The 14,032-nt window shown below is 35.6% G+C and overlaps 1 protein-coding gene across 1 annotated transcript; it reads right to left on the bottom strand.

Moving 5' to 3' along the window:
* Positions 1-765: 765 nt before the first annotated feature.
* Positions 766-4,639, bottom strand: LOC140798323 (ferric reduction oxidase 8, mitochondrial). Its single transcript, XM_073152140.1, has 8 exons — positions 4,427-4,639; positions 4,237-4,330; positions 3,964-4,152; positions 3,626-3,863; positions 2,499-2,826; positions 2,174-2,414; positions 1,344-2,017; positions 766-1,213 (listed from the first exon to the last, which is right to left on the bottom strand). The coding sequence occupies exons 1-8, from the start codon at positions 4,584-4,586 to the stop codon at positions 1,035-1,037; spliced, it is 2,103 nt and encodes a 700-aa protein (XP_073008241.1). The 5' UTR covers positions 4,587-4,639; the 3' UTR covers positions 766-1,034.
* Between the last annotated feature and the right edge of the window lie 9,393 nt (positions 4,640-14,032).

Consider the following 14,032-nt stretch of genomic DNA (forward strand, 5'->3'; position numbering starts at 1 on the left):
ATAATTGTGGTGCTGGACGAGGAAGCCGCTATGATGACAAGAAGGTGGCCATGAGACATGGACCACAATCTAACCTCTATGAAAGTTAGAAAACAAAAATTTATTGGAACGAACCAGGACTGGCTGGTCACTAATCTTAGACGGTACAAAGGCAAAGACCATTTTATAAAAATAGTATATTTTTTGGTATATCTTTCTACAAATTTCTTATTTGTATTTATAACTTTTCAAGATATCTTCTTTACATATATATCATTCTAAAATTGATATTTACATGTATACTCTTCTAAAAATATCTTATTTAGAAAAATCTTTATTTGCGCATTTATTCTTTCTAAATCTAAAATTTGATATCATATAGAGATAGATAATCAAAATTACGTTCAACTCTATCTCCTATATAGATAAAGAGTCAAATTTAAATTAAACATAGTCTTAAGTGATAACTTTTATAATTAAGACCTAATAAAATCTATCATCTTTAAAGCTTAAGAGAGATTCTAAATGGAAGAAAAGAATGTGCAATACAAGTAATCTTCTTAAAGGACTGATTTTGTTTTTTTTTTTTGATGTAATGTGGGGGTAGAACTAATATTGGGCATCAAAATCGATAAGAATATATATATTTTAGAGCGGTATTGAAGTATACATCTATGGCAAGAATGATAAGAAACTACCAATGAGGTATAATTTAGAGATTATGTTTCACTCACAAAAAGCCCCAACAAGGGCTCTGCTAAACTACATCTATCACAAATGACAAAATTTCATTCTAATAACTTCATAGAGTACTCACACTATCAATATATTCGTATTACATTCAGAAACAGGAGAACTTTGAATACATTTTGCCTTCCAGAGCCTGTAATAAATGAATTCTCCTGTACTAGAGAACACACCTTGTTCTTGTAAATTCCTAGTAATGCTTGGACAGTAACACACTTCTACTTTCTTGCTCAACCATCTCTTCATCACATCATCTTGCATAAATTTCTAAATTGTCCTGATTGCAGTACATATAGGATATCTATATATCACAGTGAGAAGTTGAATGAGTGGTAAATGAAGGCAGATTTCTGCCTCTCAGCATCTTTTAAGTTACAAGAGTATGTTCTGCAGAATGATGCAACTGACTCCTGCATTGAATACGGACCACAAACAAATACTCCTACTTGTGATTCTCCTGTTCCAATGGATGAATCCGAGAGTAACTCTGCACATTAATTGAGCATCATATTATAAATTTCTCCTCTGAGGCTTTCATTGAGCATGTATAACTTTCAGTTGATGTTTAAATGAAAGTAATCACTGAACAAACTAACTTGCTATTCAAGAAATTTTACCTGCAATCTTAGGCCTTTTTCCAAAGTTTATTTCATGTCCTTCGAATGAGCTCTTCAGGGCTTTCGTCTGTTGTGGTTCATTGTCTTTGGCAAATTTCTGATGAACTTCCCTGGTACCCTCAGGTGACTGCTTCCAAATTGAAAGAACAGTAGCCAAAGTGCAACAGCTTGTAGAAATCACAAAAGAACCAACGAGTAAGATGTCATTAATCCATGAAGGAGTTTTCCTTCTTGAGGACTTCTTCCCATGATGGAGGATAACATGGCTCAGAAATACAAGTGAAGCAAGAAAAATAAGAAAGGATAGAACAGTTATTGTAGCTCTCCATAGGAGTCCATCTTCCCTCACTAAAGGATCTCCATGGGACTTTCGATCCATCGCGACTGTTGTCACATTAGACATATCATGCAATATTGCATATGCTTCACTAGCAGATCCCTCTTCTTGTGTTATAAAGATCCTTAGTTTCAAATTTTCAAGCTCACCAGGCTGGTTAAGTAATAGTGGAGTAATTGGCGTTAACATGCTGAGGTCTTGTATCCTCTTCACGCTGTATATCAGTAAAATCTTTGTACGCCTCTTCGTATTACCCCTCGTCGAAGCAATATCGTGGAGAATGCTCAGGAAAGGAGTAATACCTGATCCTCCGGCAACCAAAACCAAGTTGGAATACCTGCTTCATGAAAGGGCATCCTTAAATAATTGCGAGTGGAAACAAATTTGTTACTCTAGTTCTATATATGAACAAGAACAGGGGGAAAACTTCTTCACCACTTATATACGAAGAGATGTTGTACTAAAGAACATTTGAACATTTTAAGAACAGTACCTTCGGTGGGGAAAATCGATGGGTCCATATGGCCCATCGATTGCAACTGATAGATTCATCACTTGGCCTGATTGTACCTTACTATATAGTGCTTCAGTCCACTGTCCTTGGCATTTAACTATGACTGATAACCTATCATCATCTCTGTTACAGCTCGAAGTTATGGTAAAAGGATGCCACTGAAGATTTGATATACTTGGTATCTTCATAAAGATCATACTTGTTGGAGTGTACTTCATGCCTGCCAAAGAGTTTATTAGATAAAATATCCAAATAAGAATGGAGGAACAATATGAATACTTCAGATACTTGCTCTGCAACTTACTTGGATGCTTAGGAAGAGTGAGTTGTACTGCTTTGCAGGGTAGTATCCGGGCAGAAATTAGGCATTTTTCTTTCCTTGATTGTATTATACGCAGAATTTTGTCAAGGGAAAATAGAAGAACACCAGAAAACACCAGATAGAAATGCTGATCCCCAGCATGCAACAAGAAGAATAGGATGAAGAGTGTGTACAAATGATGGGCCAAGAAGAAAGTTTGGAACTTTCTCCTTCTCATCCAAGGAAGAGATGTGATCCAGATGGCGAATAATGTTGCTAGAGCAGCTGCTCCAGCGATATTGACACGCCCTGTCTTTGGCCACTTCATTAACTGCCCATGAAAACGATCAGCATTAGTTGCTTTAAGCACAACAAAATCTTCTTTATTTGCAACACTCGGTATTTGCAAACTATTCTTTTCCAAAGATTTAATATAAAGATAATATATCTATATATGTTCTCTTATATATATATATATATATATATATATATATATATATATATACATATATAGTTACTCTCTTTTGTTTCAAATCCTTATTTGATTGAAATATGGGACTTTTTTTGTTTGATTCGGCTCTTCTCTTTTGATTAAGATTTGGTTTCAAAGCTCAAATTTGATGTGGCAAGTTGGTAGTAGGAACAATAGCAGCACTAGGCAAACCATAGCCGCTCTACTGCTTCCTCTTTCATTTGTTCTGTTGATGAGTTATTTCATTAATCGACTGCTTTCCTTTATTGCTACTCTTTTCCAAGAACTAAAAATTTTCTTTGGAAACTCTGGTGTGCAAAATCCAAGATGTTATACTTAAATATCACTGTTTGCCATAATATGTACTACCAAACATTTAAGATTGCGTTAGTTCTAATGAGAAATGGCTGATGGATGTCGTTGAATAAAGATAAGATCGAGGCTGTGGTGGGATTCATCCTCTATCAATCGGAATAATGAGTTAGTGTTGGCAGGTGAATCTTACGTGGTTGGCTTGTAGCTATTGGAGTCTATCGCTTTATAGAGAACATTACAGCAAGTGGCAACGGCTGGGAGTTGAAACGCTACGGATCGATGATTAGAACATCTCAAGATTTTTCTTAAATGAAAACGAAGGATTGATGCAATGATTTCATACCTCCTTGAGAAAACTCTTCTTGACGACCCATATGAACATGATGCTAATGCCATGTAAAGCAGCGAATAATGCCAATCCGTTGCCGATCCAGATATGATATCGAACTGCAGACTCGAACTGAACCCCGAGAATCCTAAATACTGCCATCCCTCTTAGAATCGGGAGAAGTAGCAGTGCAAGGCAAACTTCACTTAGAGAGCCTATACGAACTCCCATATGCATCATCCTTAATTGCCATCTGAGAAGGAAAGGAAGCTTCAAACGTTCATGGCCAACAATAGACTGTGTGTCAAACTATATGCGATACGAATTAGCCGTGAAGAAAGTTTCATAACCACCTGTTCAACCGCAGAGAGGCATAGGGTGTCATCTTCTTGAAGTCGCTAGCGACATTCCAGTAGTACGTCCAGATCAAGAAAACTATCAACAGAGCAGCGGTAAGAAGCTCACCAAATGATACAATACCTATAGAACTGCTCACAATGATTGGACTCGAGAAGCTGCTCGGCATACTTGTCCTCATCCTTCTGGGAAAAATTCTATGCATCTTAATTACTACAAAACTGGAAAAAAATAATCTTTCGAGTTCACAGGCAGAAGCAGCTGCGAACCTCAGTTTCCCTAACTTTTCACATAGATCCAGATATATGTATCCGAGAGCAGCCACAGCTAATATCGGGAAACAGAACACTACCACGTTGATGCCTGAATCAAATATTACAAGGATTATGGGAAAAGAAATAACGAAATTAAGGTAAAGTCACATACAAGATTTAAGTTAGTTCTTCATTTGATTAATACCATAGTCTCCAAGAAATGTAGTAGCTGCCCAATCTTCAGCTAGGTGCCATGATCTTTTCCACAAGTGTGTTGGCTTGAGAACCCAGATGCAGACCCAGGCGGCAAGTAATAACAGCATGGAGAGCTTGAGGACATGGGCGATAATGGAACTCGGAGCCATTAAAGCCGAACCTTGAATTCAAGTAGAAATGCTTTAATTGAGGTGGTTAAAGAATTGTTGTCAAAGGCTGCTCTTAAATAGAAAAAGTATCAGATGGTCAGTGATATTCTGCGATTGGATATGTGCCCACATATCAGGATAGTGCTTCCCGTCTCCATTACCACTCTCCTTTATGTGATTATGGAGCTGTTGCAATTCAGTGCGACTGTAATGTGACTCATTGATTACTACTGGGTGAGGTTTTCCCTTCCTTTTTTTTTAATTTTTTTTTATTGTTTCTGTCATTGATAGTGCTGCTGGCGTCCATGCTTTGGTAAAAAAGGGAAAAAGAAAAAAAAAACTTGCATAATATGTTCTGTTTTATTTTTTAAAAATCTTTGCAGAATGTTTTCGGGCTTCTCTTTTGTGATAATTATTTTTAGCTCTCTCATACCCTGCTAAGCTTGGGATGTCACCGAGTACGTGAGCTGATTCTCAAGTATAATTCTATTATATTGGTATTTTATGAGCATGCATAATTATAAATGTTGAAAAGTAAGCAGATAATATCTCTTCGTTTTTTTTTTTGGTTAGATGTATGAAAATATGCAGAGCTGCTGTGTCTAGAGTTTGGTGTTTAGGGTTTGCTTCATTGTTGTATGTATATATTGTAAAGTTGGACAGGGGGTTAGAGATTTACGCACGAGCCTAGCCTCAACATTAATTACTTTTCAAAGTTAAATTTACTTAGCCCTAAGATTTTAATAATTTCATATTGTGTTGGGAGACAAAATGCGGAATGCTAGAAAAAATATGTAAACAAAATAAGCAAGGAGATATGGAATTTATATGGTTCACGAGGGCTAGGTCTAAAGAGATCACACTAAAAAGTCATCTGAAACCCATTGTAATGCTGTTATGACACTTCGTTCTTGGGAGGGGGACAAATTTTACTTTCAAAATGGGTCCTCAATAGGTACTTAGGCTCGACCACCGGTAAGATCTTAATACTATCTTCAACCTAGAAGACTAATAAAGCTGAGTTCATCTTCAGCTTCTTTTTGATGACGTACTTTGTTAATATGTCATATGAATTTTGACTTGTATGAATCTCACTAATTTCAAGATTCTATTGCCCAGATGTTGTATAAATGATTCTTGACATCAATATGCTTTATTCTTGAATGAAATACTAAATTCTTTACAAGGTGTATCATGCTCTAACTGGTCAATGTACAAACTATGATCTTGCTACTCCATTCCCAACTCCTTCGACAATATCATCTCTTTGCTTACTTTTGAAGCTACAACATACTATGTCTTTGTTATTAATAAAATAATAATCTTTTAAAACCTTGAAATAGAAGAAATTGCTACACTACCTAGGATAAATATATACCAATTGGTACTCTTCCTTTTGTTGTAATCTCTTTCAAAGTCCGAGTCAATGAAACCATTTAGCTTGATTTTGGAACCTCCATACATCTTTAATGCCATGAGATCATCCAAGTACCAACTTTTATGTTCTTTACCTATGCAATGTAGACATTTTTTAAGTCATGTAGACATCTGCAAACCAACTTTTATGTTCTTTACCTAAATTTCCCATGTACTTGCTAGTAACTCCCACTATATGTGCAATGTCTAGTATTATCCATAGCATAGCATACATCAAGTTTCCCAATCTCTGAGAAGTATGAAACTTTCACCATCTTTACCCTTTCAAAATTCTCATTCTATGTCTTCTCAGTTTGCAAGAGCTGTGATAACTGATTTAACATTATTTAAATTAAACCTCTTCAACACCTTGCGAATGTTTCTAGGATAGCATCATGAGTTGTCCTTTTTTTATCTCTTTTAATCCGCATTCTAAGGATTTGCTTAGTTGCACCTAAATCATTCATAGAAAAAACCTAAGACAATTTATTTTTGAAATTTTTTGATCTTATTTATGTTAGAACTTGCAATTGACATGTCATCCACATATAAAAGTAAAATTGAATATGAATTTTCAAACTCTTTAAAGTAGTAACAATGAACTGTGTTGCAATGATTATACCGATGTTGTACTATAAAATTGTCAAACATTTTATACTATTGTCGCTTATTTCAGTCCATATAAATTTTTCTTGAGTTTACATACAAGCCTCTTAAATTATATTTCCACATATCTCTATAACTTCATTATGTAGATGTCCTCTGCCAAATATCCATGATGAAAAACTGTCTCCACATCTAACTGCTCTAGGTGTAGGTACTCTATAGCCACATTACTTAGCATAGTCGTGATAATAGATAATTTCATTATAGGTGAGAACTTCTTTGTAAAATCAATACCTACCTTCTGTTTGAAACCTTTCATCACTAATCTGACTTTATATCTCTTAGAGTCATTATATTACATTTTCAATCTATTCACTCACTTATTTTGTTGGCCCTCTTTCTTTAATAGCTAAACTAGATCTCATGTTTGATTTACCTTCAAAGAGTTCATGTCATTATCCATAGCATGCTTCCATTTAACCTTGTTGTCAACCTCTGATGCTTCATCAAGACATTATGGTTCACAATTATCAGTTAATAATAAATAAGAAAGGGACGTAGAATAACAAGTTGGTGTAATAGAAATCCTACTTGATCTCCTAATCATAGTGAGTGTTATCTCTAATTTTATCACATTCTTGTTCTACTATCCTAAAACATTTTTAATAAATATTTCTTTAAGCTCTACACAATTTATCTTTGTATAGGTTTCCTTATCCTTCATGTACTTGTATAGTTCTTTTCATTGAATATCATATCCTTGCGTCTAATATTTTACGTCTCTCATAATCCCAAAGACAATGTCGAAAGTTATTAGCATCAAATCTAATGTAACAAGTTTACTTTCTTTCTTGTCTGAACTTCATCTGGTAGTTCACATCTCAGTGTAATTGATGGTTCTCTATCGTTAAGGTAGGCCACTATACTCACCGCATTCGCTTAGAATTGCTTTGGTAATACAACACCTATCCTCATGCTCCTAAGACATTCTACAAGTGTTCTATTCTTACGCTTTGCAACACCATTCTTTTGTTGTATTTCTAGAACAATCTTTTCCCTCCTTATTTTATTATTTGCGTAAAACTATTCCAACTCTTTGTTGTAGTGTTTACCTCTATTGTAATATCAAACATTTTAATTTTAGCCCTTTCTCATTTTTAATAAAGCTTTTTATTTGCTAAACACTTCTAACATGCCAGACTTATATTTTAAGAAACAAACTCAAAGCTTTCTAATTGAATCATCTATGAAAGTAATATAATAAAGAGAGCCATTAAGGAAAGATACTTGTGTTGGTCCCCAAACATCATCATGAACAAATTCAGTTTTCCAGCCTTTTATCTACTTTTAACTTTTGTAAACTAACTTTTTTTTTTCTGCTTTCCAAAGATGCAATCTTCACAGAAATACATGTTCACTAAATTGAGATCATCTAGCTTTTCTTTTGAAATCATCACATTCATACCTTTCTCACTCATGTGCCTAAGCCTCTGATGCCATAATGTCATCTCCGAATGACACCACTGCATTTGCATTGCTATTAAATATCGTCTATAGGATTCTTTCACGCTTGCCTCAGGCTATGACCAAACTTCCTCTCGTGATCTTCTATGAGTCATTAGTGAATATTGTGACGTCCAATAACTAATTGACAGAAATCAGATTTCTAATCAATTTAGGCACATATTTCACATCCTTCAAGTTTAGCCCTAACCTATTAATTGTCTTATCTTGCGCATCTCCTTTTCAACTGATGTCACATGGTTCATCATCACTGAGATTACCTTTCCAAACTTTTCCTATACAAAGTTAGGAAGCAATTCTATGTTCAACGTAATATAAAAGGATGCATCTTAATCTAAAATCCAAGATTCATCTTGATTATCACAAGAAAGAATAAGAATGTCATTATTTGAAAAGGATTTGTTAGAAAGATTATTGAACCCTTTTTATGACTATTGTTCTCCACCCTTGTCCCTAAAGTTATGTTTGATGTGCCCTTTCTTGCCACAATTCCAACAACCTTGCGGAGATCTTGAACTACTCTTCCTTGATTTTGATCATCTTCTGCCATTATCATTTTTTTCATGGATTGCCCTCTATCTTTTGTTGGAAAGATACTTTTCCTTTTGGACTTTTTATTGTTATGAACTCCCACTACATCATCAAACTTTAAAGTGCTTGATCCTGATGAGTTATTGACTATCATAACTAGACTATCCCAACTATCCAGTAGACTAGATAAAATCAATATGTCAATAATTTCGTCACGAAACTTGATACTAATCATTTGTGGTAGTGTTAAACTCATTTAGACACTATGTTTTAAGACATCTTTATGTGTTACGATCCGACCACAAGAGTCGAGTCAATTAGGTTGAATTGAGTCGACTTAAGTTAAATTCGTGTATGTATGCCCTACCAACTATGGCTCTACTCCTATAAATATGATGATCATAGGTTATTCATTATTAGGGAGTAAATATTGATTTAAGTTAATTTTATTATCTTACTTTTACCATTAATCATAGTCATTTACTTTTTAAGGCGAAGATCTAATCTAGCAATCTTAATCCTACTTTCAAACCTTAGCCACCATCTACCTCCATAATCCACCCAGCCTTATGGTTGACCTCGACCATCCCATAACCATCTGCCACCCTCCGACGACCGTCGCAACATCGATATTTTTATTTTTGTCTACTTTCGACCATTGTTTATTTTTTTCCTTCATAATTTTTTATCCTGACCACAAAATCACTTTATTCTAAAGTCATTAGATCCGAGAATTGTGAGGCTACCACCTATAATAATATCAGAATGTTCTCATGAACAGATCAGTCTAGATCTACTTCATAATAATGGTTTAAGGGCTCCATTCCTCGGTTGATGGTGAACACATGATCCAAAGTTAACCAAAGAGAGATCATTGTCATGGAGGACCAAGAACTCATCTCCAACTCTATAGAAGCTCCTCTAGCACCACCAGCCACCACCTTTGATGAACCATCTGTGTGGGCTAGGGCAATACTCGAATCCATAGAGGAAGCCGCAAGATCTGCCAAGGAGAATATCGAGAGGTTCGATGAGATGATCCAAGCCTTGACAAAGGCTCTCCCAACCTAGCACCATCACCCACCGCCTCCTTCATGATCACCACCTTCAATCAATGAGGGAGACAGAGAGAGCCCAAAATCGTAGCCAAAACCTCTTCTTTGGTCGCGGTGGAGCCCTTACCACCTCTATAAACCTCCCTCGCCATAGTAGTGATGCTAGAGCAACCCTAGCGATGACCTTAATGTCATCTTCCCAAGTTGCGGTAGAAAACATTACTTGAAACCCTACTTTTCCACTAGCGGCTATCTAGGCCCCCTCGATCCAAGCCATCTCTACTAGTTTATTCCTTGGTTTGTCCGGACTCGAGCCATGGCCACAATTCACACCGATGCTAGCCGAAAGATTGCCATCGACGACCTCTGCACTACAATGAACCTATGATTAGTGGGCTCGAGTCTAGCCCTTTTGCGGCCATGGCTAGTCTCTCAAGCTGATTACCATCCAATTATTGCCACTTCATCCACCAGTAGTCGCATGGCTGAACCGGATGGCTATGCTCGCTGTAATACTACACAACTTAAACCATCCATAGCCACCATGGGCTAGTGGACCCATCGATGACCTGCCATGGTTGCTACTATAGTAGATCGAGCCCAAGCTCAATTTTTGGCTTCCAATGTTGCCTATCGCCTCTCTATTGTTGCGAGGACCTATTGGACGATGATTGCCACTAGCTAGTAACTTGCCAGTTGCCATCGAGACTATAGCGACCTATGGTGGCGCCCCTAGGCCAAAGCAAATTTTTTAACCTTAGGAATTCTATGGAGGAGATAAAGTGCACAAATTCTGAGGAAGGTTGACCATCTGACATGACTCAGTTCTGGACTCATGAGCATGACTTAGGGCTTGAGTACGAGGTTGAGGATGATTGGTGGAATAACCAAGTAGGGTTGCACTAATTTGACCACTTCATTGGCTAAGTTTTGGACTCATGAGCATGACTTGAGGCCAGAGTATGAGCGTGAGGATGACTCTCAGACCTGCATCCAGCCCCAGCTCGACATCCTAGACCAATCAGCTCATGACCCACACGACCAGCATCTACCACGAGGCCGGCCGCATTGCTATATTAGAGCACATTTGAAAATTCAAGCTCAAACCATCATGCTTGATTTCTCAAAACTCTCTAGAGACTTGCTAGACTAGGCCTACCTAGCGAAGTAATTTTTTTACGTACCATACCACGCTCAATCACTAGAATATCCAGCTCGCTTTATTTCACATAGAGGGCGTGACAATTAGGAGGTATGAGTCTACAAAGAGGTCTAATTAGAAATAGGAAGGCTAAATTTATTTCCAACTTGGTGTTTCCTTTTAAGATTCTCCTTGAATGAGTCAAGGACATTCTAATATACTTATAAAAGGTGCATTAAAGGTGAAGTTAAAATAGAGAACTAAAGGGAGATCAAAGTTTAAGAGTTTAAGAGTTCTACTTTTCTCAAGTAGCTTACTTTCAACTAAGTTCAAGAGAGCTTTCGTGTGTTCATTTCGTGGAGTTCAACTATGATATTTTCAAGTAATAGAAGGGCTTTAAAGACAGTGAGCACATCTATCGCTTACTAAGTTTGATCCATATTGTATTTATTCCAATCAATGAGGAGAAATCTATTTCCCTAAGTATTTCATCGACGCATGGAGTTCAAGCGAAAGAAAGACTTCAATCAATGAGACCGTTCGAACCATGGTGAGAGTGGTTCCAAGTGAATATTGCATCTATATTTAAATATGGAATATATTGATCCAAAATATTGATTAGATCTATAGATTTTTTTGTCTCTATGCAAGAGAGATTTTTATGTTAAAAAAATCATGGTAATGTGTTTGTCGTGCTTTTTTATTTCCTTCTCTTACATCGTTTTCATGTTTCGATTCGAATTCAATTCTCAGTGTTAGAGTCATATTCGGATTTCCATATCCTATTTTGTTTTGATTTTCAAGTTAATTCTTATTCAATTTTCTTAAATCTAATGTCGTTCGATTTTCTACAATTCAAAATTGGTTTTTGACTTCTTAGTTTGATTTGGTTTTGACTTTCTATTTCTCATTTTTCTAATCAGTCTTGTTTTCTATATCTCCCTCGTAATTTTACTTATATTTTCTTTATCTATGTTTTTAGTATGAAATTCCAATTTAGCCCCCCCTCTTGGGTTGTTTATCTAGACAACAAAACTTAATCTAGGAAATGAGTTTTTTTTTCCTAAGATAACCTAATGATTTTAGGTGTTAACTCTGAAAACAATCAATATAAAAAATAGATAGACAAACGATGCATAGGATGTTTTACATGGAAACTTCTGTAAATAAGAGGTGAAAGATCACGTAATCTTTCCACAATCAAATCAATCACTTGATTAGTAATCTCTTTGGTCAACCTCCCTATGATTTGTTGCCTCCTGTGTTTGATACCCTCGATGAACTTTGAGGTTGTCCGACCTATCTCCTTAGCACTTGAGACATACATATCAATGATACAATTCCTTTCAATCCATGCCTCCAAGAACCTAAAATTTCAATGTTCTCTACTAAACCCTTGACTACTATGCTACAAGAATCCTATGCACCTGAAAATTGATTGAACACAATAAGTGCAAGAAACTAGAAATCAAGCATGTAAAGTTTTACTTGTACTCATATAATTCACAAATTATGTTTCAAAACAGAATTTTATTCAAGTAACATGTTTAAATTTTATGTATGAGCATATGCATAAGTTATGATAAATTATGAGATGTTGATAAAAAATATTGAAGTAGAAGATTAATTTTGAAGTCAAAATTTAAATATATAAATGGAATATTTTTAAGTTTCAAATGATTTTAAGTCAAATTGTTCGAACAATTTTAAAGTCATTAATCCTCAAACAGTGTCATAACAATTAGAGTAGTATGAAAAAATACCCACGTCACTAGAATAGCTACTCTATGTTCAACTATCCATGCAAGTGTTTGAATGGACCATCAGGCATTCAAATGATCGAGCACAAATTGAACAACTTCATTCCCACTTAAATTAGTTTTTTTTGTCTTTCCTCTACATATATATATTTTGCCAAATAACCCTAAGTCAAAGGGGAAACATTGATTGAAAAGATTTGAAGCTTTGAAGCCTTAGAAATTTTTTGACAAAGCATTTGTAATGATTAGAGGATTGAAATTTAGATTGAAACTCGACAAACCCAGCAAACCAAACCACTAAAATCTCTCCTTTTGTCATGATACAATCCAGTCACTTCGGTTAAGCTAGTTGAGTCAAGTCGAGTTGAATTGATTTAGTTAGATTTGTTTATTGCTTTATATTTTAAATAAAGTGGATGTAAGTTTAATAGGGTGAATTAGACCCGATCCACTATGATTCTACTCCTATAAATAGGAGTGATTATGGGACAATTATCATGTGTGGAATGATTGAGTTTAGTTATTTTATTATCGTGCATTTACTGTTTTATCGTAGCTATCAGATTGTCCTTAGTTTTATAGGAGTAGATAATAAACATAGAACCCCACCAAGATTTCAAACCTTAGCCACCATCTTCCTCCATGAGCTACCCTACTTTTTATAAATTTTTCATGTCAAAATCGGTTCAGATTTGGTTCATAATATGTCACCAATCAACAAGAAAAGCTTATGAGAGAGAACTTTGCTTGGAAACAATATGATACATATATTTTAGATTGATCAAAGATAACTCTCTCAAATTAAAAATGTATTAGATTTAGGTCAAGAATATCAAATTTATCATATGCAATGCGAATTCTGGTACTTATCTTTAGATGCATGATCTAAGATCTAATTTCTTGAAAAGTTTCAAACATGCAGTGGAAATTTACATAGGTCAACATAATATTGAAAATAGAAGTTTAACCAACTTATGACACATGCAAATATACTTTGGGTTAAATACATTTTACACCATTATACTTATATGTAGAATCACTTTATATCTAGTCTTTATACTCATGACTAAAGTGAGATTGTTAACTTTTCAATGCAACTTAACTAAAAATACCTAAATTATCAAAATACCTCTAAATCACCTCTCACTTCAGCACCTCTTGTTCTCTATACCACCACCACCCCACCCTCACCAAAAATTATGCGACGCTCGCTCTCCTCGCTCTCCATCATACTCCTCTACCTCTAGTGGGAGGGAGGAAGGAGGAAGGAGGAAGGAGAAAGGAGGTTAGAAGAGTGGATAGTGGAGAGAGGTGAGAAAGAAGAGGGATTTTTTTCATTATTGTCATTTTTGGGTTAAAGAAGAAGACGAGGGTATTTTGGTCCAAAAAATGCAAGAAAATTGAGGGAAAAAC

Source organism: Typha latifolia, chromosome 11 (assembly GCF_019914945.1).
Source record: "Typha latifolia isolate L0001 chromosome 11, TyphaL0001v2, whole genome shotgun sequence".
NCBI classification, from domain to species: Eukaryota; Viridiplantae; Streptophyta; class Magnoliopsida; order Poales; family Typhaceae; genus Typha; species Typha latifolia.